Source organism: Vicia villosa, unplaced genomic scaffold, assembly GCF_029867415.1.
Source record: "Vicia villosa cultivar HV-30 ecotype Madison, WI unplaced genomic scaffold, Vvil1.0 ctg.000044F_1_1, whole genome shotgun sequence".
In the NCBI taxonomy this organism is placed as follows: domain Eukaryota; kingdom Viridiplantae; phylum Streptophyta; class Magnoliopsida; order Fabales; family Fabaceae; genus Vicia; species Vicia villosa.
Genome location: NW_026704976.1, coordinates 1,733,752 through 1,758,225, shown reverse-complemented (window position 1 = coordinate 1,758,225; position 24,474 = coordinate 1,733,752). Strand labels below are relative to the sequence as shown.

The window sequence follows — 24,474 nt, the reverse complement described above, 5'->3', positions numbered from 1 at the left end:
AATATCCCTTGCTACAAGCCAACCATTTCTTCAACATCGCGTGTGCATATTCGACTCTATTAGTTGTTGTGTTTCCCAAATGTCTAACCTAGTCCATCCAAGCACACACAACTTTCTCTTTCACTTAATCAAGAATAGTGGATTCCACGTATTTCTGAAATTTAGGATACTTGACACACAGGATCCTGAAATGTATAACATTCTTAACATACAACTCTTCTGTAGAAGAATTTATAATATTTGTCCATGCATCCATTATCTTCTCCAATGCGACACTAGATTTGACCATGTTTCCTTCTTTATCCTTGATTTCTTTTGTGCCAACTATAGGTTTGAGTTTGGATCTCGCATTTTTTTATATGATACCGACAGAGTAATGCATAGGATGTAGGAAACATACTACCAACCACATTCATAAGGGTGTTATCTCGGTCAGTTACAATGACACTGTGTATATTTTGTGGATCCTTCAACAAACTCTAGCATATGTCCAACGCCCATGTAATATTGTCTTCTTTCTCACATTCGAGAAATGCAAATCCAACCGAAAATGTCTTCTCCATAAAAGTGACACCAACAATTTCTAGAAGTGAGGGTCTATACTTGTTGGTCTTGTACGTTGAATCAATTTTAAGAAAGGTTGGAAATGTATTGAACAACTTGGTACTCTCTGTATGAGTCCAAAAGATGTCACATACACTTACTTTATCATAACACACTATGTATCTTGTAACATAGTGGTTATTGTCCAAAAGTTTCAAAAGTTGTTGCATTTTGGTTCTCGGACCCCTGCTCGTAATGTTCCATCTAAATCGCTTGTTGTATACCTGCCTGATATTTGACAAATTTTGTGATCTCTCCTGTTTCAAATCTGCAAGTATGTTTCTCGACACAACCTTGATTATCGATAATTCCGAAATTATTTGTTTTTCCTTCGGCTTAAGTCGACCTACAATTGGATGACCTTGTAGCATGGTGTCCAACGTATGATTATGTTTACCACAAATGACACTAAACTGCCATGTATCATCCACCATACATGATCCGTGTAACATCCTATTTTTATTAGATATTTATTTAATTAGAATTATTTGATGTTTGTGTGTTTTATTTAATTACTATTTGAGTGATAATTATTTAATTATGTGGTAATGTGTTAATTTAGCTAATTAGTAGTTGGTAGAAATATAGTAAATTAGCTAATGGGCCTAAATGAATTAAAAAGGATGGTTGGATGGGTTAAGCCCAATAAAAATTAAGAGCTAATAGAGAAATTGGGAGATAACCTAGATTTAGAAAAGAGAAAAGATAGAAAGAGGAGAAAGAGGCAAGAGAAGGACAAATAGGGGATTTGTAGATTTTCATCAAGAGGGTGGATTTGAACTAGAGGTAAGGGTTAGAATCCAAATTGCTATAGATTATATGATTGGGTAATGTGTTTGTGTATGTATTCTCTTCATCTTTCAATTTCATGAAAACATAGAAAAGTTAGGGTTTATGCTAATTTCCATGGATTTGTGTGTTTAAACATGATTTTTATGATGAATGTTGTTAAAGGATGATGAATATTGGTTGTAATTGCTGTTTATTGATGTCTGGAAGTATTAATGATTGGTGGAATGTGATTTTCGCACTTCTGAGTTTGTTGGTTTTTTCTGCAAAATCGCATGTCCGCTAAGCGGCCCCTGGCTCGCAAAGTGGATGTTGAGTGAAATTTGAAAAATGCCCAGGCTCGCTAAGCGGACCTAGCCTGCTAAGCGGAGCTGCGAAAATAGAAAGTTTATGTTTTTAGTCTGTATAAGCCCACTTCAAGCTAGGTTATTGAAATTGCATTTCCATAAGCCCGCTGGAAGGTCGCTAAGCGGACCCTGTTTTGTAAAACTTTTTCCAAACTTTGAAATGTTGTATCTTTTGATCCGTAACTCCTTTTTATGCGTCGTTTGAAGCGTTAGGAAGCTATTGTGATGTTCTATATGATAGAATAGGATTGATTAGCACTTGATTACTTCATTATGATGTTGTTATGTGAAATAACATGTAATTGTCTTATGTGCGTTATGTTTTGGTATGTGGCGAATAACAATTGTTGGTATGATGTGTGGTAATATATTCATGATAATTGTGATTGGATATATGATGGTAGTAGTAGTTTATTGTAATTGTTAATTGTGTTGTGAATATTGTGTACAATTGGCGGATAATTCATAGAGTTGAATTATTGTGGTATGCGATAAGTTAAGATTAATGAGATAATCTTAAGTGCATATAATATTGGTATTTGTACATACATTCATAGCATTGTCTGCTTTATGGTGGAAACGGTGAAATTTGGGTTCACATGGTAAGAGACGTTGATCTTTGAATGAAAATAGGCGTAGAAGACGTGATCCTTAATTGGATATAGGCGTATTGGTTTTGATCTTGTCCGGACCGGAAACGTGGCTTGGATTCTAGATATTGAATCAGAAAGCGGTGAAACTTTGGGTTCACATGGTACCACATGCATTGAGTCACATTTATATATTCGAGTCACATTGTGTACTATGTGATTGTTTTTGTATCTGTGAGATTGCTTTGCTTAGTGATTGATATATGGTATATGAATTGTCTATTTTGAGAAGAGTGATGAATTGTGAAATGTATGCTTGTTTAGATTGTACATTTCCCATTATTATGTTTTCTATAATAATTTGAGTTCTCACTCTTCTGTTTGAATATTACCCTTGGTTGGTAACATGCAGGTTCAGACGAGTAGTTGCTTGTTCGTGGCTTAGCCGAAGAGCTCCGAGTTTTGTTATTTGATTAGGTAGCGAGTCATATGCTCTGGTAATGTAACACTTGGGGGGGGGGGGATTTCGTTGACTTATGCTTATGTTTTGAACATTGCTATCTTTATGTTTGTTGAATATTTTGGATGTATGTGTTAACATTTAGATATGTTGTTTAAAGGCCTTGTAGCCTAGATTTGTAAATTTAAGTAATATGGATATTAATGTTATTTTGAATTGGTAGATGAATATGGTATGAGATATATTCATTGAAATTATGTGATAGAAATTATTTTTTTTCCGCAAGCGTTTATGCATAATGTATGGAAGCATGAGATTTGCATCATTGTGTTACAATATGATCTTTGCATATTATGAATGTTTATATGTTGTTTGGGATTTTCATTTTGTGGAAATCAACATGTAGCGTCATTTTTCATTTATGCATGCTTATTGTATGAATTGTATGTTATAATTTGGGGTTAGAAAAGGGGTGTTACAATCCGTACAATTTAAACGTACACTCATATTTTCTCGATTCGGTGTCATCATGTTTTAACTTCCAAACTCTTGAAACATATTTTCCACCTCTCTCACACATCATTATTACAAATGAATGTCTTCTACTAGTGTCATTGTCGGCCCTTCCAATCACAACGTCAAACCTGAGTTTGCTAGCTTCCATTTGGACCCAGTCAAGTATATGTTGATGAGACTTGAAAACTTGATCGTTTGGAAATTATTGTTGAACATTTAGCATCACCATTCACCTCATTCCGCTTAACATCATCATTCAACTTGGTTGGAACAACTTTGAGAAACATGTCGGGGTGCACCATATCTAAAACAGGAAAAATGGGCAAAATAGAAAATATGTTAATAATTCTATTCTGTAACAGAGATATTTTCGAAAATGCACTTCCGAACTAATGTAGGTGAATTTTAGAAATTTATTTTTGAAGCAACGCAATATTTTGATCCAACATTCAACACGAATGCAAGGAAATATTTGATGAAATGGTGAAAGCTTACTTGAAATTAAAGCTTTTTATGCTCTCTTTGACATGATAAACCACTTGCAACTTGATTTGAAGAAGAAAAATGGAATGAGGATTGATGAAGTTTTTGGATGGTTTTTTATTGTAGAATGAAAAAAGGAGATTGAAATAGTTCTTCAGTAAGATGGTATATACTGATTTATTTCGGAAATACATCTCTACAAATATCCTATTGATTTATTTCGGAGATACATCTCCAAAAATACCCCTGAATGTTTAAATTTAACGTTCAAATGAAAACAGGGTGTTCTCGAATATGCATCTCTAAAATGCCTTAAAATTTGGTATGCGGTGCGTTCCGAGATGTGAATTTTGGAGTTTTCAAGGTTGATTTTCACCACCACCGGGTGGAATGAAAAATTCTCTAGATTTAGGTTCAGTTTGGTTCAGGGGAGGGAGGGGAGGAAATTTAATAGAGGCAGGAGAAATGGAGGGGGAGGGAATTTAACTAAATATATGTTTGGTTCAAATAAGAGGAGGAGAGGGGAGAGATTTTTAACAACATGTATGTTTGGTTCACAAAGGGAGGGGACAAATTTTAAAATCAAATTACTTTTTTATCCTTTTCACACAAATTTAAACAAAATATCTAGAAAACATATTAAATTGTAAACAAAATATTCATCAACAAATTAAATTGTAAATAAAATATTTATAAAAGTCATCATAAGGTTATCATTATAAGATGATCAACCAGATAAGGCAAAAACCATTTGCATTATCACTGCTTTGCGTGCTTTAAGTGGACACTGAAAAATCATCCTATTATAAATAAAAACCAGATAAAAGTAAGTATGTTACTATTATAAAAAAAAAAATTGTTACTATTATTATATAAGGTTAAATATGTTTTTTCTCCCTATAAATTACCAAATTTTGCTTTTGAACCCTATAAAAAAAGTGACATGTTTTGATCACTACAAATTTATTATATACGTAATTTTAATCCCTGTTGTTAACTCAATGTGTATCTTTGAATATTTATTTTGCAAACATGTTTAAAATGTTATAAAAAGTACTTTGAAAAAAAAACTCAAAATTTGATATCTAAATTGAGATTCTCATTACTTTTATCATTATTTTTTAAATTTTAAAAAATTCATATTCAATACTTCTTATTTTAAAAAATTATAAACTTGGTAAATAAATATTTTACATTATTCTAAATATGTATGAAAAAACTTATTCAAAAACTTAAAAGTTAAAGGGTAATTAAACAATTTTCAAAATTTTCAAAATAACATGGACTAAAACTGCATGCATAAAAATTTTATAGGGACCAAAATATGTCATTTTTTAATAGGGATTAAAAATAAAATTTAACATATTTATAAAGACAAAAAATATATTTAACCCTATTATATATTAAAACTAAACCTGATATAAGTTATTATAATTTTATATATTGTACATTTTTAGAAGCAAACCTTATATGTGTTACGGCTTGAAGAACTAGTATACGGTATTGTCGACAATGTTAAATTGAAGGATAAATATCAACAAGAATTCACTTACGACAATCATAAAATTTACTTATCATAATAATTAAAGGTAAAATACTCTTTTTGGTCTCGTATGTTAACCTCAGGGTTCATTTTGGTCCATTAACTTCAAAAAGTTCCACATTGGTCCCTTAACTCTTCAAAATGTGTCATTTTAGTCCCTTTTAACATATTAGCGACGAAAAAACTCAAAAATCGGTCGTTAAATCAGTCACTAATATGACAAATAAGACTAAAATGACACATTTTGCAGAATTAAGGGACCAATATGAAACTTTTTGAAATTAAGGGACCAAAATGAACACCGAGGTTAACTTACGGGATCAAAAAGAATATTTTGCCATAATTAAATGTTAAATTATAGGATAAGTATCAACAGGAATTCACTTACGACAACCATATAATTCACTTATCATAATAATTATATCAACATATAGCACTACCATATTATAGAAGAACAACGTACATGTAAATAACATAATATCAAAAAGGGGAATTCAAAAAAATAAAAAGGAAGAAATTCACCCGAGAGCAACAACGCACAAATAGGAGCCGCACAATAGAAGAAAAATGAAACGTGAAATAACACAGAGAAAAAACATAGTCTTTAATAATTCAATAAGGATAATCTTGGAATTAAAAAAATAATTAAGGATAAATTAGGGAAAAGAATAAAATTATGATCAATGAATTTTCCCTCCTCTCCAAATCTCCCCAATTTGGAGGGGAGCAAAAAGTGAGTTTAGGAGGGATTTCGCTCCCCTCCCCTCCATCTACTTCCGACCAAACAAACTCTTAGGGGTGTGTTCACTACACCCCACCTCATGAAGTGTATGGAGATTGAAATCCATATGCGTCCAATTTACAACAAAATCACTTCATGATAGAGACATCTTTTGCAAAAAAAAAGTTGGATTTTAATCTTTGGATATACCCTTATTAAAATTTGAATTTCAATCTCCAGAAAAACCCTATGCATTGCCTTGGGTTCGTGTTTCATCACAAGATGTTAAAATGGGGTGAATCCATATTTCAAAATTCGGACAAACCCCAAGAAAGTCTTTAAACATAAACTTTGAAAAACAATGTCATTATTAATAAAGTTTATATTATAAGTATTTTTAAATCATCCCACAATAGACCATGCATATTATTCCTTCATTAATAAGATCGAATTATCAAACAAAATGTTGGTAAATCATTCATCAGTGTTCATAAAATGAAATAAACCATACAAATTCTCAAATTTTAATATCAAAGTAAAAATTAAAATATCACTACGGTGTATATCTGACTCTCGTGTTCCTCCTCTAACTCCTATATTGTGATGCATTTTGTGCCTCTGGTAAGATTGCCTGTAGAATGACTCACTCATGAGTGTCTTCTTGAAACTCACCCTTAGCTATGACATCTCTCTCATTAGCAACTATACAATGACATGTCAATAGTACATCTAGTGTCATATAAGGATGATACACTCGATAAAACCTTTGGGTATAATTGTATATCGCTCTCCATGGACGAGGACCTAACACACAACATACATCCTTGACATTTTTACGGAGGACAATGGCACCAACTATGGTATATTTGGGTATACTTTACAAATACTTGAATTGTCGTAATACTCGCTCTGGTAAATGTGGGAATATAAGTCGAGACCTACAAGTCAACCATCTAGAGTACCATAATATCATATTCAAAGGTCGTGTTTGGCGGTGCTCACCATACGACAATAAACATATGTCATCTAGCGCGATGTAGTTAAGTGCGGTTTGGAACGACTCAGTCGCCTAATCCTCCGTAAGTGGGAAAATGGAGCGGGCACATGGCAGTTCCTCATCACTATACCAAACAAGTACATAGACAACACTTTTTTTGTCCTTTAGCAGTGCTTTAAATCGCTGCCTAAGCAAGCGCAACTATAAGTAAAGGCAACACTTTGGATTAAGGTAAAAGCGCTGCTATAAGTCACCTTTAGGCAGCACTTTTACTATAAAAGCGCTTTCTTATGCACCCCTTTAGACAACGTTTTCACTTTAGACAGCGCTTTGGAAAGTACACCTTTAGCAGCGCTTTCCCTTTATACAACACTTTCAATCGTGTTTAGGCATCACTTTAGACAGCGCTTTCTTAAAAGCGCTGTCTATTCCCAACTTTAGGCAACGTTTTCAAATAAAATAAAGTTTCACTAGATTTTTTGGCCATATTTTGCACCAGATTTTCACCACATTTAACACCAGATTTGGTAGTTTTAATATATATAAAAACAACTTGAAAATTCTACATATATATAGCACCAAATTTGCATATACAAAAAATCTACATATATATAATTGATGATATATACAACAACTTGAAAATTCTAAAATGCTAAATTGATGTTAAATCTAAATATTACTATCTTCGATAATTTCTAAAAAACAACAACAATGAACTTGTTAGCTTTATCTTCTACATCAACACCTTTAAGTTGTATTTTGCCAAATTATGTGATTGTCCTTTTGTGTCAACTTCCATTTGTTGTCCTTGCGACCATGCCAATACATAAATACTCCAGATCTTGCTTCATCCCATTCTAATTGACTAAATCCTAGAGTCAATTCAACTGGACTTCTTAATATCTCACCACTTTCAATAACCGTCTTAGTGAGGAAATTTGCTAGTGGTCGACTTTTGACCTAAGCAAAGATAAAACAAACAATTAAATGTTTTTTGGTCTGTTGCAACTTGATCTATTTTACTAATAACACCAAGAGTTCTGGTACCTATAAAAAATTGCTTTTGCTTTATTAGTTAATTAGTTCACAGCGACAAACAAAGGGAGAAAGGAATTGAGCAAGTCCTCAAAAGAAAAGTTTAACATGTTTTAAATAAAAAAGAAAAATGGGAATAGTCTTCTACCTTCTCCATCGCATTCCTTTGCCAGTCTTAGGGCACGAGAGGAAGCAATTTCAGGGGCTTGAGCTGCAGGAATAATAACTGCAAAAATGGCATCATTACGCTCTGCATAATCGCTAACCTATGCAAATGCCAAAGGAAATATTTTCATAATTCCAGTATTTATTGCAGGATAAAATTTTATATATCCTGCAATAAATTACCTCCCCTATTCTGAGTAAGAACACAACTTGGATATAAGCAGCAAGACAAACAAACCAATAATTTGAAGTCACAAAATGGAAACTAAGCAGAACAAATGGATTATTGAAATAAGAAACGAATCTGCATTGTTCTATACTCACACAAACCCATCTCGACCACTATCAAATGGTCGCGATGCTTCCTGTGGCATTGAGTTATACTTTGTAGTCAGGGCTCGAGACCTGCAAGTTTCCAGTATCAAGTTTTAAAACATCAGAGGGACAAAGGACAGAGAACTAATATGGTGGCTGGCACTAGGATAAAACACAGGATGTTGGCTATAACTTACCTGTAGAATCATGCAATTGAAAATGCATCAATGCTCGACTCAGTCCCTCGAGTCATCAATAGAATGTGATCCAGTAGCACAAGCAGTGACTGCAACATGATTTTGCCCCTGTATTCAAGAATAGGGAAAAAGTTCAAATCATGACTAATAATGATCACAAAGGTTAGCTTAGAAAAATATGTGAATAACTCTATAACAAAAACAACAATCAGCTTTAGTACCTTATTTTTCAAATGTTTTTTTGACATATGTTAAAAATTATAATAGTTCTTCCAAGAGATACATCATGATTGACTAACCAATCTCGTAAAACAGTACGACAATGACATCAATAAGCATAATAGTTCTTCAAATGCAACATGTATAGTTAAAACCAAAGTAACCTTGTAAAATTAAGCTGAATAGTGTAAACAGACTACAAGAAGAATGTAGAGGTTATAAGGTTTTGAAGTGGGAACGTTGGTCTTGAAGAGAATCGAACTGAGCCTTACAGGTATTGCAGGTTAACCTAGTTCCCAAAACAACAATGTCGTTTGAGGGTGATTGGCGTTGAGGTCGGAAACTGAGGGGTGGGGAGAAGGGAGAAGACGACAAGAGTCGAAGTAGTTTGATGGAAGTTCAAAGATGGAACGGTGGCATTTTTCTTGAGACGACGTCGTCATGGTGGCGAATGGTGGAAAGGGATTAGCCACCGCCGGTGATAAGCATTAACGGGATGTTCGGAGAAAGGTTAGAAGAAAGGGTTTTACGAGAGAGGCAAGAAGAAAGGAAGAAGAAAGGTTAGGCACAATATTGTTTTTATGTTTTCAAATTTTTTTCTTTTTTTAATCCCTAAACCCCTATAAGGGCAGGGGTTCGATCCCTGTGGTCACTACAACGAGGAAGGGCTACTAAAGCGCTTTTTTTGGCCTTTAACAGCGCTTTAAAGCGCTGCCAAAGCCAGCGCTGGCATAGGCTACGAAAGCGCTTTTAAAAGCGCTCTGGTAGGCCCCCCTATAAGAGCGCTTTTCTGGAAAAAGCGCTCTTGTAGGCCCCCCTTTAAGAGCGCTTTTCAGGAAAAAGCGCTCTGGTAGGCCCCCCTTTAAGTGCGCTTTTTCCAGAAAAGCGCTGTGATAGGCCCACCTGTGAGAGAAAAAATTAAAAAAAAACGCAACATACTAAAGCGCTTCTGTAAAAGCGCTCTTATAGGGTGGGCTTTAAGAGCGCTTTTTCCAGAAAAAGCGCTCTGATAGCCCCCCCTATAAGAGCGCTTTTACAAAAGCGCTTTAGTATGTTGTTTTTTTTTTTTTTTGCTTTTTTAGTAATCTTTGGCAGCGCTTTTAAAAAGAAGCGCTTTAGTATGTGGGCCTTTAAGAGCGCTTTTTTAAAAAGCGCTTTAGTAGCTAATTGAGGTATTTTAATGTGCAGCCTGTAATTTAATCCTCCCAGTCGACCTGTAATATTTTCGACCTGTAATATGTTTTCAGCCTGTAATATTTTCGACCTGTAATTTATTTTCGACGATATTATTTCAGCCATCGGTAAGACAATATATATATATACTAATATAATACCATTATAATATCCAATATTATATATATATACATCATTACAACATCAATAATATTATAGTACTTCAATTCGACACAAATCCTACATGAAAAAGCGCTTAATATAAAAATGACACAAATCCTCTTTTATTTCTTCCAACTTAAGTCTCGGGTATCCAGTGGCACGGAATTCGTCAAGGTACTACAAAACAAAAACAAAATATGAATGATACATTTAGTTAAATGTAATAAATTATATGAAATTATCTTAAGTTATAAATTCATACCGTGATCGGAATATCTAATTGATTTGCCTGAAGGATTTCTTTCATAAACCTCAATACAAAGTATCCGCAATCGTAACTGTTTTTCTGTTGCGGGCACTACATAGAAAAACAAATAAGATTCTATAGTTGTGCATTGTTTTATCAAGTAGCATAAATATATTATAAGCAACATTGTGAAAAATAATGTACCTGCACTTGGATCCAAGTAATGTTGCTAGATTTAGTTCGGGATACCTGTGCGTCCCGTTGACTTCGGAACACTTGTATTGATCTAATTAACAAATATATAAAAGCATATGTTTAGATCAATCCCACAAATAAGTAAATATATATATATAAATATACACGAATATATATTTAGAACGATCCCACTTACAAATCAACGATGTCCTTCATGGCCGGATAATTGGTCCATTCACCATTTACCGAATTCAGATAATACACGACTTCCCTTATAGGGTTGATAGCAAGCAGCAACCAGTGTGCTCTATAAATAAAAACAATAGGTTATATGAAAATTTTGCTATACACAAAAGAAACAGAGATTAGATGAACAAAGAATGAGAAACTAACCCTACTGGTCGGGTATTATACGCCCAAAGATGCAGACATTCTGTATTGCCGGTGGACATGAATCTATCTACTAAGCACTGTCTAACTGATTCCGGTTCCGAATCAATTGCCATTCCGCTGCAGTGGGCGGAAGACACGAAACGGAATCTGTTAGACAACGGAGTCTCGCGCAACACTCTGTCATACAACAACCTTAAATAAAAACATAATAAACATTAGATTATTTTCATTGAAATGTGTAAATAAATTATATTGTGGGACTAATTAAATAATATATCGGATGAGGGAATATTACCGAATGTATGAGTGCATGTTATTGACGCCTAGTTGATCATGCTTAAAAATCTCCTCCAAGTCATCAAGTGTAATAAGTGACTTGAATTCAATACCGAAGACACTCTCATCCATAACGATTTCACGTGCAGCACCATCCGTCAAATCGGACATATCAACCATTGTTGCGAGCGTCGACCGGTACCGAGGCACAAAAGCACCGCCTTTTTTTCCCGCTGGCTTCGGAGGACCAGTGGGTGGTACGGTACGAACTTGCTGCGTCACTTGTTGTGACTCTCGAGCGGATGCCTAAAAATCATATAAGTTATGTAAAATATAAAATCATGCAGATTTAGATTCAGATTAATTATTAACACTTTAAATGTACCTCTTTTAGTGATGCAACGGACTCCTCCTCCTGTAAAATCCCTTTACCCTTAACTGTGGGTTTTATAGGAGCAGTCTAAAATTAAAATGTAAAAAATAATTAATAAACGGTTTAGAATTGACATTCGAAAACTAAATGATTCATAATCGTTTTCAATATACCTCATCACTAATGGTAATGAGCTCCGAGGGCCATGCAACAAATGATCCTATTGCATCTCGCAGCAATGTCGTCTCTGAGACCATGTCAAGTACCGGTAGCATCGCATCATGATCTACTACAACATCCACCGATACTTTCAGGTGTCCATCCGGGAGCGGTCTATGGTGAAGTAAATCTCCCAAAGTGTTGTGCACTTTTCCCTTGCCAACTAGTCGATAACTCGGTTCCGATAAGTATAGTTGGCAAGATGAAATGCCCTAAACCAATAGTAAATATAAAGTCATTATCATTAATAAAATAGAACAATTTAAAAGGAAAAAAAATTATAATTACCTCGGGAAATTTCCTTTGATAGTTGATACTAGCCTTATCACTAGTTTCTTTCACCGATGAAGTGTTGCACTTTTCTCTCATATACGCCTCTTTATCTCTTTGCAATTCAGAGACTTGTGCTTGCAATTCCGCCAACTTTTGCAACACTTCTTCATTTGAAGGATTTCTTCTCCTAGGACTCTTGTAAAAAGAGGTTGGAGTCACACCATGACCCTTACCCCTCACCCGACCGGGATACTCAGGAGCATCTAGTGCTCTACTAAGTATGCTCCCCTCTCCGGTGGATGCCGATTGCGACAAGGTCTCCTGTAATTCATTTACATTAAAAAATCATTTATATATTAAAAAACATTTGATTTAATTAAAGACACAGTATTATACTTACACATTCAGTAAAAACTCTCTGAACTTCGGGATCGACAGCATGATCCTTGCCCACACGAGCTTCCCTCCACAACACATGTTCAGGAAGTGAGGTTTCCTCACTTTTAGTCTCCTCTAACTATGCATTGACACAAATGATAAAATCATCAAATAAAACACATTTAGACAATTAATTAAAACGCATTTCTATTTACTTACAATTTTATCCTCCAAGCGTGCATATCCCAAACGCCCTTTTTTGTATGGATATGCGGGTTTGGATGCTCTCGCACTATTCTTGGCACTCCTTTTCCGAAAATCTTCATCTCTTTGCTCTACAAACTTAGCCCAATCTTCTTCACCAATGAAGATCTCATACTTTTTTGGCCGTCCCGGTGCCTCTTCAAGAAAGTTTCCATCTTTATCCTTAAGATAAGTGTTTGTCAAAAAAGCTTTCCACCCTCTATATCTTTTGCCGGCCAAACCAAGTATGTAGCGTCTACGATCATCTGGTATCTCAAAAGTCCTCTGCAAAAAAACATACGCATAGTGTGTTAGTATAAGTAATTTAAACAATTTATCGTCAAGATAATAACAACAATTAACCATATATGATATATACCTGAAGCTCGTCCCAAATCGCGTCTTTTTTCTCATCCAAGTCTTTGCTTTTCATATTCCATCTAGCTACGGAGACCGGAATATGCATACGAACAAGTGTACCAATATAACTTGTCAACTTTGCAGAATTAGGACCAATTGCTTGTTTATCAGAATTCCATTCCAATCAGTATACTAATCCTTGGTCTCTATGTCGAACGATTCCCTTCATGATAGTGATGCCTCGTGCAACTTCTTTTGCTTCAGTATCAGGTGGAGCATTTGTATCCGTGGCATCTCTTTCTTGAGCATCTCTTTCTTGTGAGTTTTCAGGTGGAGCATCTCTATCCGGAGCCATTTAACCTGTATCAAACAAACTAAAGCACATTAGTACACTATTAATAAGCTAACAATCTATACAAGTAAAATGGAAGTCAAACCATGCATGTACAAGTAAATCGGAAACGAAATCGGTACAAATCAAAATAAGCGTCAACAAATAAAGTTGTCGGAATTGAACGAAATTTACATGGCTATGGTAAAACGTCCCCACGGACTCAAAAATAAAGTGTACCAATATACGGGCAGAAGCAAAACCGATAAAAAAACAGTCCTGAAATGAACATATAAGTGCATGAGCAGCTCCGGAATCGTCAAAATAGTATAGTTACATGTAAAGAAGTCGACAAACGGATACATGGTTCAAAAGTTATGTACAAAACGAGAATATGCACCAAAATTGAATAAGTACTATACTATTGATTAAAACAATCGGTACAAATTGAATAAAACAAATTAGTCGGAATATGTATACTATTACCTTTATCACTAACGTCTCTTTCTTTTCTTGGTAGGATTGTGTTCTACGCGTCTCTTAACAACGCGGACGGTTGGATTGATCCAAATACCCTCATTATGATCATCTCTAGTACAAGATTCATTCTCATTTTGATCGTTTCTTGTACAAGATTCAATGCCAACACCAATATCACCTTGATCTTCAATGTTTTCATCTACTATTTTGTTAGATAAAAGCACTATAGACCATTTCGTACTTGTCGGATCATTGACATAGAACACTTGTTTAGCTTGAGAGGCTAAAATGAAAGGCTCATCTTTGTACCCTACCCTATTGAGATCCACTTGCAAAAATCCTGACTTATCCATTCGTATGCCACTATTATTTTCAACCCACTTGCAACCAAATACAGGAATCTGAAACTTCGCGTAATCAAACACCAAAATGCGCTCGATAACCCCAAAATATGACAAATTTGCAAATTTCGGATTTAAGTCATTCGCACTTGATATGTGCATTGCTTCAGCTACCAAGGTAACACCACTATTTTGCATAGTACTTTTATCATCCTGTTCTTTGGTATAAAATGTGTATCCATTAATAGCGTATGCGCTATAAGAAAGCACAATTACAGTTGGACCATAGGCTAAACATCTCAACCTTTCTGTTACTGAAGCAGGATCTGAACGATACTTTGAATAAATATGATCCCTAAACCACGGAATGAAACTTCGATTGTGCTCTCGTACTATCCAGTTCTCATTTCTATTTGGATTTAAATCTCGGAGAACAACCTTGTGCATTTCAACATACGGCTCAACCTCAAGCTCATTGTGCAGAACATACAAGTGCGCTTGATCCCGTTCGACCATTGATACTGTCACAACTTTATTTCCAATTAGCCTTTTTCCTTCTTTTTTTTCGACAATATGAGATTTGGGGAGTCCAATTGATTGAACATTTGACAGATATTCAGTACAAAACTCAACCGCTTCTTCAACAACGTATCGTTCGGCAATACAACCCTCCGGTCGACTTCTGTTTTTCACGTACCCTTTTAATATTTTCATATAACGTTCAGCAGGGTACATCCATCTCATATAAGCTGGTCCGCACAATTGTGTCTCTTTCACAAGATGAACGACTAGATGAACCATTATGTCAAAAAACGAGGGAGGAAAATACATTTCAAGATCACATAAAGTAACAACTATCTCTTTTTGCAATGTTGGTAAGATTGCGGGATCGACCACCTTACTGCAAATTGACCTGAAGAAGAAACACAGCTTAGTTATTGCGCTTCTTACTTTTTCTGGCAGAATAGAACGTATACCTATTGGTAAAAAATGTTCCATTATAACATGACAATCATGCGTCTTCAAACTCTTTAACTTGAGGTCTTTCATGGACACAAGTCTTCTAATATCTGAAGAGTAGCCTTCTGGAACTTTAACTTCACTGAGGAACTTACACAATGTTTTCTTCTCCTTTCTAGATAGAGTGTAAACAGCAGGTGGCAGATATGTTCGTCTTCCTTTCGTCACGGGTCTCAATTCAGTTCTCATCCCCATGTTTGCCATGTCATTCCTTATGTTAACGCCATCCTTAGACTTTCCTGGTATATTGAGTAACGTACCTATAACGCTGTCAAATACATTTTTTTCAATATGCATAACATCCAGGAAATGTCTTACGTACAACGACTTCCAATATGGAAGTTCAAAAAAAATGGACTTCTTCTTCCACCCACCCTTGACAAGTGAATGTGCAAAAGGCTTGCCAAACTGAGTGCTCACATCTTTCACCTTTTCAAAAATTTGATCACCTGACAAAAAAGGCGGGGCTGTACCATGTTCGGCCTTTCCGTTGAATGCTTTTCTCCACCCACGGTAGTGATGATTAGAATTTAAGAATCTACGATGACCGAGAAAGACATTCTTCTGACAAAGATCCAATCGTGTCGTATCGGTTTCATCTTCACAAACGGGACACGCCTTTTGACCTTTATTGCTGTACCCGGATAGATTTCCGTATGCTGGAAAATCATTAATTGTTCCAAACAACATCACCCTCAAGTTGAAACTTTCCTTCCTATACCCATCGTAAACCTCCACACCGTTGTCCCACAAAAACTTTAAATCTTCGATTAACGGTGCCAAGTATACGTCTATGTCATTCCCTGGTTGTTTAGGCCCAGAAATTAGCATTGATAACATCATGTACTTACGCTTCATACATAGCCACGGAGGTAGGTTATAGATCATAAGAATCACAGGCCATGTGCTATGCGAGATACTTTGAATACCATGCGGGTTCATTCCATCAGTAGACAATGACAACCGAAGGTTTCTTGCTTCTTTTGCAAATTCAGGATAATCAGTATCAACTTTCATCCATTGTGGTGAGTCTGCCGGATGTCGCAACTTTCCATCAATAATTCTTTCATCTGCATGCCAAGTCAAGTGTCTTGAATCGGTCTCACTACGATACATGCGTCTAAATCTCGGAATTATAGGAAAATACCATAAGACTTTAGCAGGAGACAACTTTTTCTTATATCGAGGGGCACCACATTTAGGACACTCATTCAACGCTGCATACTCGTTTCGAAACAAAACGCAATCGTTTGGACATGCATGTATCTTATCATAGCTCATGCCAATAGAGGACAACATCTTTTTGGCTTCATACGTTCGATTGGGAAGAACATTATCCTCTGGTAGCATATCTTTCATAAGGGCTAATAACTCTGTGAAACTTTTATCCGACCATCCATTGTCCGCCTTTAAGTTGTACAACTTTAACACCGCAGACAATCTTGTGAATTTTGAACAACCATCATACAACGGTTTCTCTGCATCGCTTACCAACCTCTCAAACATTTTGGGACAATCCGCAAGATCTTCTTCAAGCGCTTCTGCAATCTCTTCGACTCGATCGCAATCGTATGTGTCTGTGCAATCGTCGTTTGAAGCATACTTCCTATTACAACTCGACCCAGCATTCCTGTTACTTTTCTCACCATGCATTGTCCAACATGTATAACTTCTATCAATTCCAAACCGTAGTAAATGGGATCCCAACTGTTTCCCGTCAACCTTATCCCCATAACAGCAACCCAAGCAAGGACACGGCATTCGAAGCGGGTCTTCGGAGTGCTTAACCGCAAACTCAACGAATTCCCATACCCCTTTCTCGTACTCTTTCGACAATCGGTTTGATCTCATCCATGTCTTATCCATGACTTAATTAAGCTAAACAAATGCTTCTTGGTTTCTCTATCAGGTACTAAGGAATTCTGTCAAGATAATAAATAGCTATCATCATAATAGAATACCTAATCAGAATACCTAATCAGAATACCCGATTTCTTAAAGAAGACCTTACCTTATTTCAAGGTAATATAAGTCCACAAACCAAAAAAATGGTTGAGAGACACTAAATTGATATTAAATAGAACCATAAACAATAAACTATAAGCAGAAAATAACAAACTATAAGCAAGAAGAAAGGGATAGTAACCTGAGTTAGACTTGATGTGGGAGATGGGTAGGTTTGAATCGGCGTTGTACAAGTAGAAACCAGAGACTTCAAAGTAACTGTAAAATTAAACACACACGCACGATGCAGTTAAATACAAATATCATAAAAGTGAAGGAACTATATGCAATCTGTAGCACAAACTACTATGATTTTAGAAGTAGAAACCATAGACTTCAAAGTAACTATAAAAGTACACTTAATAGAATAATAATAAACCCACAACCAAATAACCATCCATAAACCCATGAAATTGCCTTACTATAATTTCACCATTACTATAATAACCTTTAACCTTCATCACCATTGACATAAACTACACAAATGCATCACAAAACTATAACTCACATCATCACTAAATAACAAAAACAAAAACAAAAACAAAACTAGAACTCACATCATCATCAACAGAAGCAATCTAGTTATAATTACAAATTAAAAAAAATAAAAACCTATCTTTTGAAGTTTATGTCACTTAATATTTATTTATTTAACATATGTTATAACCATATATGTAGTATCACCGTACAAATATTTTAAAATAGAACTTTCACAGAAGTCGATGATGTTTATTGTCTCTGTTTTCATTTTTTGAGATACCTTAATTTAGGCAGCAACAGCAAGTAGTTTTGTATTCAAAAACTCAGTTACATTTCTAAATGAAATGTGGTAAGAGTGGAAGAAAATGTCCAAGAGTAGCAACACTTTAGTTCAAAATTATGTATCAATCAGTAAGTGTGTTGCTTTCTAGCATTTTAAGACATTATATTTCTCTTAATTTTTCTATTGATATCCATAACAGAAGAATGTATCACTGACTTCATTACTGTCTTCAAACCAGACCAGAAATTTCATTTGCAATTACAAGTTCTAAAATCCTAAAATCCCTAAATTCCTAAAATCCCTAAACAGAAATTGCCTAAACCAGACCAGAATAGTGGGAAGATTTTACCTGAACAGAAGCAGCAAGAAGATGTTGATTTTGACCAAGAAAACCCTAAAATCCCACCCAAAGAACGGCGGCGGCAGCGGCGGCGGCGGCGGTGGCCTGAAGGTGAGAAGACGACGGAGAGTGGTTGAGAAGCGCTGTCAGTGGTTCAGACGTGTTTTAGAGCGTGAGAGGAAGAAGAAGAACTTTCAGAGCGTGAGAGGAAGAAGAAGAACTTTCAGAATGTTTCTGGAAATTAAAATAAAAGAGCGTGTTTTAGTTTTAAAAATATTTAATGAGGGCTACAAGAGCGCTTTTCAGAAGCGCTTTCATAGGCCACTCTATACCAGCGCTTTCTCTTTAAAAGCGCTTTCGTAACCCCCCCCTTTAAGAGCGCTTTCAAAAGCGCTTTCATACCCCACCCTTTAAGAGCGCTTTTGGAAAGCGCTTTCATAGCCACCTCCTATAAGAGCGCTTTTGAAAAGCGCTTTCATTGCCCCCCCTTTAAGAGCGCTTTTCTAGCGTGTTTTTTTATTTTGTTTTTAACCAAACCTACGAAAGCGCTTTTGTGAATAAGCGCTGTTGTAGGTGCGCTTTTAAAAGCCAATTTTGGCGTAGTGGGTGAACCTTTTTAATGTTAAATAAAAGAAAATTTCATGACCCTAAGCCAATGACAACGCTTTAAAATAACATCTTTAGCAGCGCTTTTCAGGAGCGCTGTTTAATGTGTGGCCTTTAGCAGTCAATTTAGAATATAGTTTTAATTTTTTTAACTTACAACAACGCTTTAGGATAAAAGAGCTGTTGTGCTGCCTAAAACCAGCGCCTTTTTTTAGGACTTATAGCAGCGCTTTGAGGAAAAAGCGTTGTCTATGGTGTGCTGCCTAAAACCAATTTTGGCATAGTGCATGGAAAATGCACTAAAAATTGGACGAATATATATATAGGATCGGCTTTGAGGACGTGTAAGACGGGTTATCGTTCAGGATCTCAAATTTTTTACGATTAAATTTTAATTAAATAGAGTCTCATAAATTTTTGTCATTATAAAAATGAGATTAAATAAGACCTCTAATTATTTTGTCATAGTTAAATTATGACTAACCTACACAAGACCTAAAAAAAATTTGAGATACTTATATGCATGAATTTTCGTTAGTGGATGAACATTTATAGTTTGTAACACCAGAGCACTTATTTATCCATTTCAATTTTGATATTCCTATCTTAAATTGTTTAGACCACGGTCATGCGTTTTAAATCTGTCGATTTGTGGGTTTGTTTACCTTCAAACCCACAATATTATTTTAAAATAAATACACCTAAATTTTTTATAATTTTATGATAATTTTTTTTCAATATAAAATAAAAAGTTATAGATTGATTTTTAGACAAAAATTTATCTAATCCAAGTATAAAGTCACACCATTTGTTACAATTTTAGATGACTTAAAAATGATGTTTAATTTAGATCAAAATTTTAGGAAATTTCTCTATAGACCTCCCAACCTTCTAGTCCACCTCTGGTGAAAAACCCAAACTACCCCTGACTTCGGAAGTTCATTTCCGAAATGCAAGAAAAAGGCGTTTTCGGAGATGCATCTCCGAAAGCGTCTTTTTTTTTGAAAAAATTGTCTTATTTCGGAAGTTCATTTCCGAAAACAGCATTTCGGAAGTTCACTTCCGAAATACTGCGCGTTCTGCAGATTTATTAAAACACTCCCCCTCCCCCATTCATTTACCCTAACTCAAATCAAAAACAAGCAAAGGCGAAAATTTGTGCAAACAGAATTCCAAGGCTGCATCAAGGCTCCAATCACACTGCTAAACAACATTCAAAAGCCCTCAATCCTAATACTTTGTAAGTTTTGAAATTTTTAGATTCATTATTCAAATGCATGTTATTTAGGGTTTTAATTGCATAAATGATATATGGTTAGGTTGTTAGTAGTATTTAGGTTGTTTAGAAGCATTTTGATTTGGTTTGAAGTTTGGTTTAGGGGTCTGCCATGGAAGTTGCAGAAAACTCCATCGCATGGGTGTTTCGGAAGTTCATTTCCGAAAACACCTCCATCCCAGTTTTCGGAAATGAACTTCCGAAATGTATCAGAAGTTCAAATTTTTTTGTTTTTTATTTTGTCTCGCATATTAATCGATTTCAATTGTTTACAGGAACATGTCAGACAACCAACCAGCACGCATCAGACAGGGAAGGGAGGCCAAGCCTGCGTCGGCTAGAGAGGGTAGGGAGTGTCCGTTTTAATTTGCAAGTACTTTATTTTTAACGCCTTTGTTTATTGTGCCTGTTTCTTTGAAGTTTGTGTGCATGCGTTCTGACTTCTTTGACGGCGTGTCGCTGGTTTCTTTCTTCATTTTTACGCAGGAATTGGTGGCGCTAAGGGAAGAAAGGGTTCTTCAAAGAAGGAGGTGAAGGAGGTGAAGGAGAAGAAGAAGGTTTTGACTGGTTCTGCTTCTCGTCCCCTTGGGGTCCATTGCTCGGACGTGCAGGCTCAGTCTTCAGGCGTGATCAACGCTGATGGTTCTGAGACTGAGTGGGATGAGGATTGGTATAATTATCTTCATTCGGAGGAGTTCGCTCGTCGGGAAGAATAACGTGTTTTTGTTTTGTTTGATGTGTATTTTGTAACGCTCGTCGGGCAGAATAACGTGTCTTTGTTTTGTTTTGATTTCGGATTGTATCTTTCGCACAGTGTTTTTGGATTGGATTTATCATCTTAGTATTTTCAGTTTTTCTGTTGCTTATTTTTATTTGGCGTTTGCGTTTAATTAAAATGCGAGATAGTTTAAGAAAAAACATAAAAAAAAACACAGTTTCTGCATAATTCGGAAGTTCATTTCCGAATTCACCCCCATGAGGTGTTTTCGGAAGTTCATCTCCGAAGACACCCCCCATGAGGTGTTTTCGGAGATGCACTTCCGAATTGTGGGAATTTTTTTAAAAAAAAAGCGCTTCGGAAGTTCATTTCCGAAGCAGGGGTATTTTGGGATTTTCGCTGGGGGTGACCCCCATAGGAAGGTGGCTAAAGAAATTTTCAAATTTTAATATTCAAATTATAATAGTAAAATAATCTATTAACATATAATATATTTAAAATTAATATTACATAACGACAATAGTCAATTATATTTGAAATTTATAAAATAGTAAAATAAAATAGGTTTCAATAAAATAATAAATATTACTAAAAGAAATCAAATAAAACAGTAATTTATTAAGGCAATCTATTGTACTAGTAAAAAGATATGTATTTTCAAATATATTTTTTAATGGAATAAAAAGGCAGATATTAATACATATACATTTATAGATTGAATTGTTTTGATTTGTTTGAAAAAAAAAACTAAAATATGATCAACAAGTTCAATAAAAGAACAAATATAAATTAAATCGTTTTGATACAGTTTTCTATTTTAGATCAATCTACGAGCAAAGATTATTTGATATCAATCACTCCAATCCATTACATTAATAGTAAATAAATAATAACAATAAAATTTAATTTATAAGATCTCTTTACTTATTTATGATATTTATGATGATATTTGCATTAATTGAAATCTTAAAAATATATATATATATATATAACCCCTCCCTCACGCACCTCTTTTCATCAATCATTCCAACACAAATGGCTGCAGCATCTAATCAATCCTCTTCCACTTCAGAAGAGAACTCCATCAACAACACAATGGCAATATTAATGAAGGAGAAGAATATTGTAAAACCTCGACCTACAAACTCCAAAACCTCAACTTTCAAGCTCTCCAAGGATGCTTCTTTTCGCGGGTCGAAGTTACAAGAACATGATTTTATCAACCCTACAACGAATATGGTGGAAGGTTCGTCTTCATCAAGTTTGATTAATACTAAGTCTAAGAAAGTAGACGATACTGGAAAAAAGTCGTTGAATAAATTCTCATGCAAAATTTGTAAAAATCAATTTTCATCTTGGCAAGCTTTAGGAGGGCACCAAAACGCTCATAAAAAAGAGCGTGCGTTCGCAAAACATGTCGGAGAGATAAACAACGATTTCGAGACTCTTCATCATCCTTTGCCTCACCACAACAATTATCCTAGTCTTTCTACAAGTCATTATAATGGATTTAGATTTAAACCATATAATAGACCACTTGGAATTAACATGGAATCTATGATTCACAAGCCGAGGCCAAGTTATTCATGGATCACACCTCCTTTTAATTTTTGTCCTACTTCTACTTCTGCATGGACACCAATGCAAGAGATGAAAACCTTTTCTTTTCTTGATGGATCAAAGAATGAGACTTTTAATGTAAATAATGGAAATAGTGTAACTCCAACTTTGAGGAATTTTCTAAAGAACTTAGAAGTTGGTCTTGGAGAGTCTTCAAATTCTATGGAAGAGAATTCAATTGTAGTTGGCACAAGTGATTGTGATAATCATTGCACTAATTTGGAAGAAACCTCTGAATCGGTTGAGCTTGATTTGTCACTTAAACTTTGAAATTTTAATTTTATTCGATTTGTTTTTGTTTAATGTATAACTTTACTCTTTAATTTGAGTAATTAGAGTTATAATTACAAGTTTTGTATAAGAATTTTTATACGATTTTATTTAGATTTAAAAACTATAAAGAAAAAGAATGATTGTTGGACTAAATTAATACGCCCTATTAAAATTTAAAGTAATTTTTTTATAGAATGATTTATAAAATATTAACACTATAATTTTCCTTAGTTTGCTACACATCTTTCTTCAAAACATAGAAAAACAAATTTAAAAATATTAAGGTTATGTTTATATTTTATAATATAAATATTTTAAATTTAAAATATTATTAGATTTTTATTAATAAAATAAATATTTTTTGTAAATTGTTTTGAATAGATATTATTAAAAATTTTCTCCGTTTAAAAAATTCCTATAATATAAATTTTTAAATTTGATTTAATTATTTTTTATTTTAATCTACAAATTTGCTTTAAAATACTTTTGATTTAAATTTTTTCGTTTTTTGATATTTTAATGATTTTTTTTAATAAAAAATATTATTAGTATGATATCCGTGCAAGCCGCAGGAGTATCGATATGATACGCGTATGATTTCCAAAATGTAATAAAAACATAATGAAAGAAAGACAAAATTAGTATGCTTATAATTTTTTTCATATATACGAATATTTGAATTAATAGTATATTTTTTTCTCAATATAAATGTTATTTTTGTTTTGTCATTATTTATAAAAATATTTGAATCAATAGTTGTTAAACATAATCGCTAAGTTGTAGAACTAACAAAAACAACAACAGTTAAACATAATCACTAATCAACTAACTTAACACCCCAAGCCACTTTAACAGTGTTAAACAATATTAACCTACTTCTCTAACACCCCCTCAAACTGAAGGGTAGTGATCTTCACACACAACCTTGAGCCTGCTCCTCAATCCTTGAAAAGTTGTTGTGCCAAGAGGCTTGGTTAGTGTGTCAGCAATTTGTTCGACCGCAGGCTAGATTAGCATTTTTTTCCAGCTACCACTCTTTCTCTGACAAAGTGTATGTCTAGTTCTATATGTTTCGTACGAGCATGTAGAACCAGATTGTGAGACAATAAAACAACACCGAGATTATCACAAAAAAGTGTGGGAGTGTGAAAACAGATTTCTGAGTTTAGAAAATAAAGAATCTAACCATAGTAACTCAGAAGTTGAGCGTGCAAGTGCTCTAAACCCTGCTTCTGTGCTTGAACATGCCACTAGAGACTGCTTTTTAGAGCTCTAAGCAATTAAGTTTGGGCCAAAGAATATGCATGAGCTAGACATTGACCTTCTATCATCTGCGTTACTAGCCTAGTCAATCATTATATGCTTTAAGTGAGAATTTAGGAGTTGAAACAAAAGGAGGTAGCAGTAAACCATACTTTGTTATACCACTT

The 24,474-nt window shown here is 34.6% G+C and overlaps 1 protein-coding gene across 1 annotated transcript; it reads left to right on the top strand.

Annotated features, from left to right (window-relative positions):
- Positions 1-22,186: 22,186 nt before the first annotated feature.
- LOC131622763 (zinc finger protein GIS-like) lies at positions 22,187-23,041 on the top strand. Its single transcript, XM_058893806.1, has one exon. The coding sequence runs from the start codon at positions 22,187-22,189 to the stop codon at positions 23,039-23,041; it is 855 nt and encodes a 284-aa protein (XP_058749789.1).
- The last annotated feature ends 1,433 nt before the right edge of the window (positions 23,042-24,474 follow it).

Coding starts and splice junctions, on each gene's coding strand:
- LOC131622763 (XM_058893806.1), top strand. CDS start 22,187: ATGGCTGCAGCATCTAATCAATCCTCTTCCACTTCAGAAGAGAACTCC.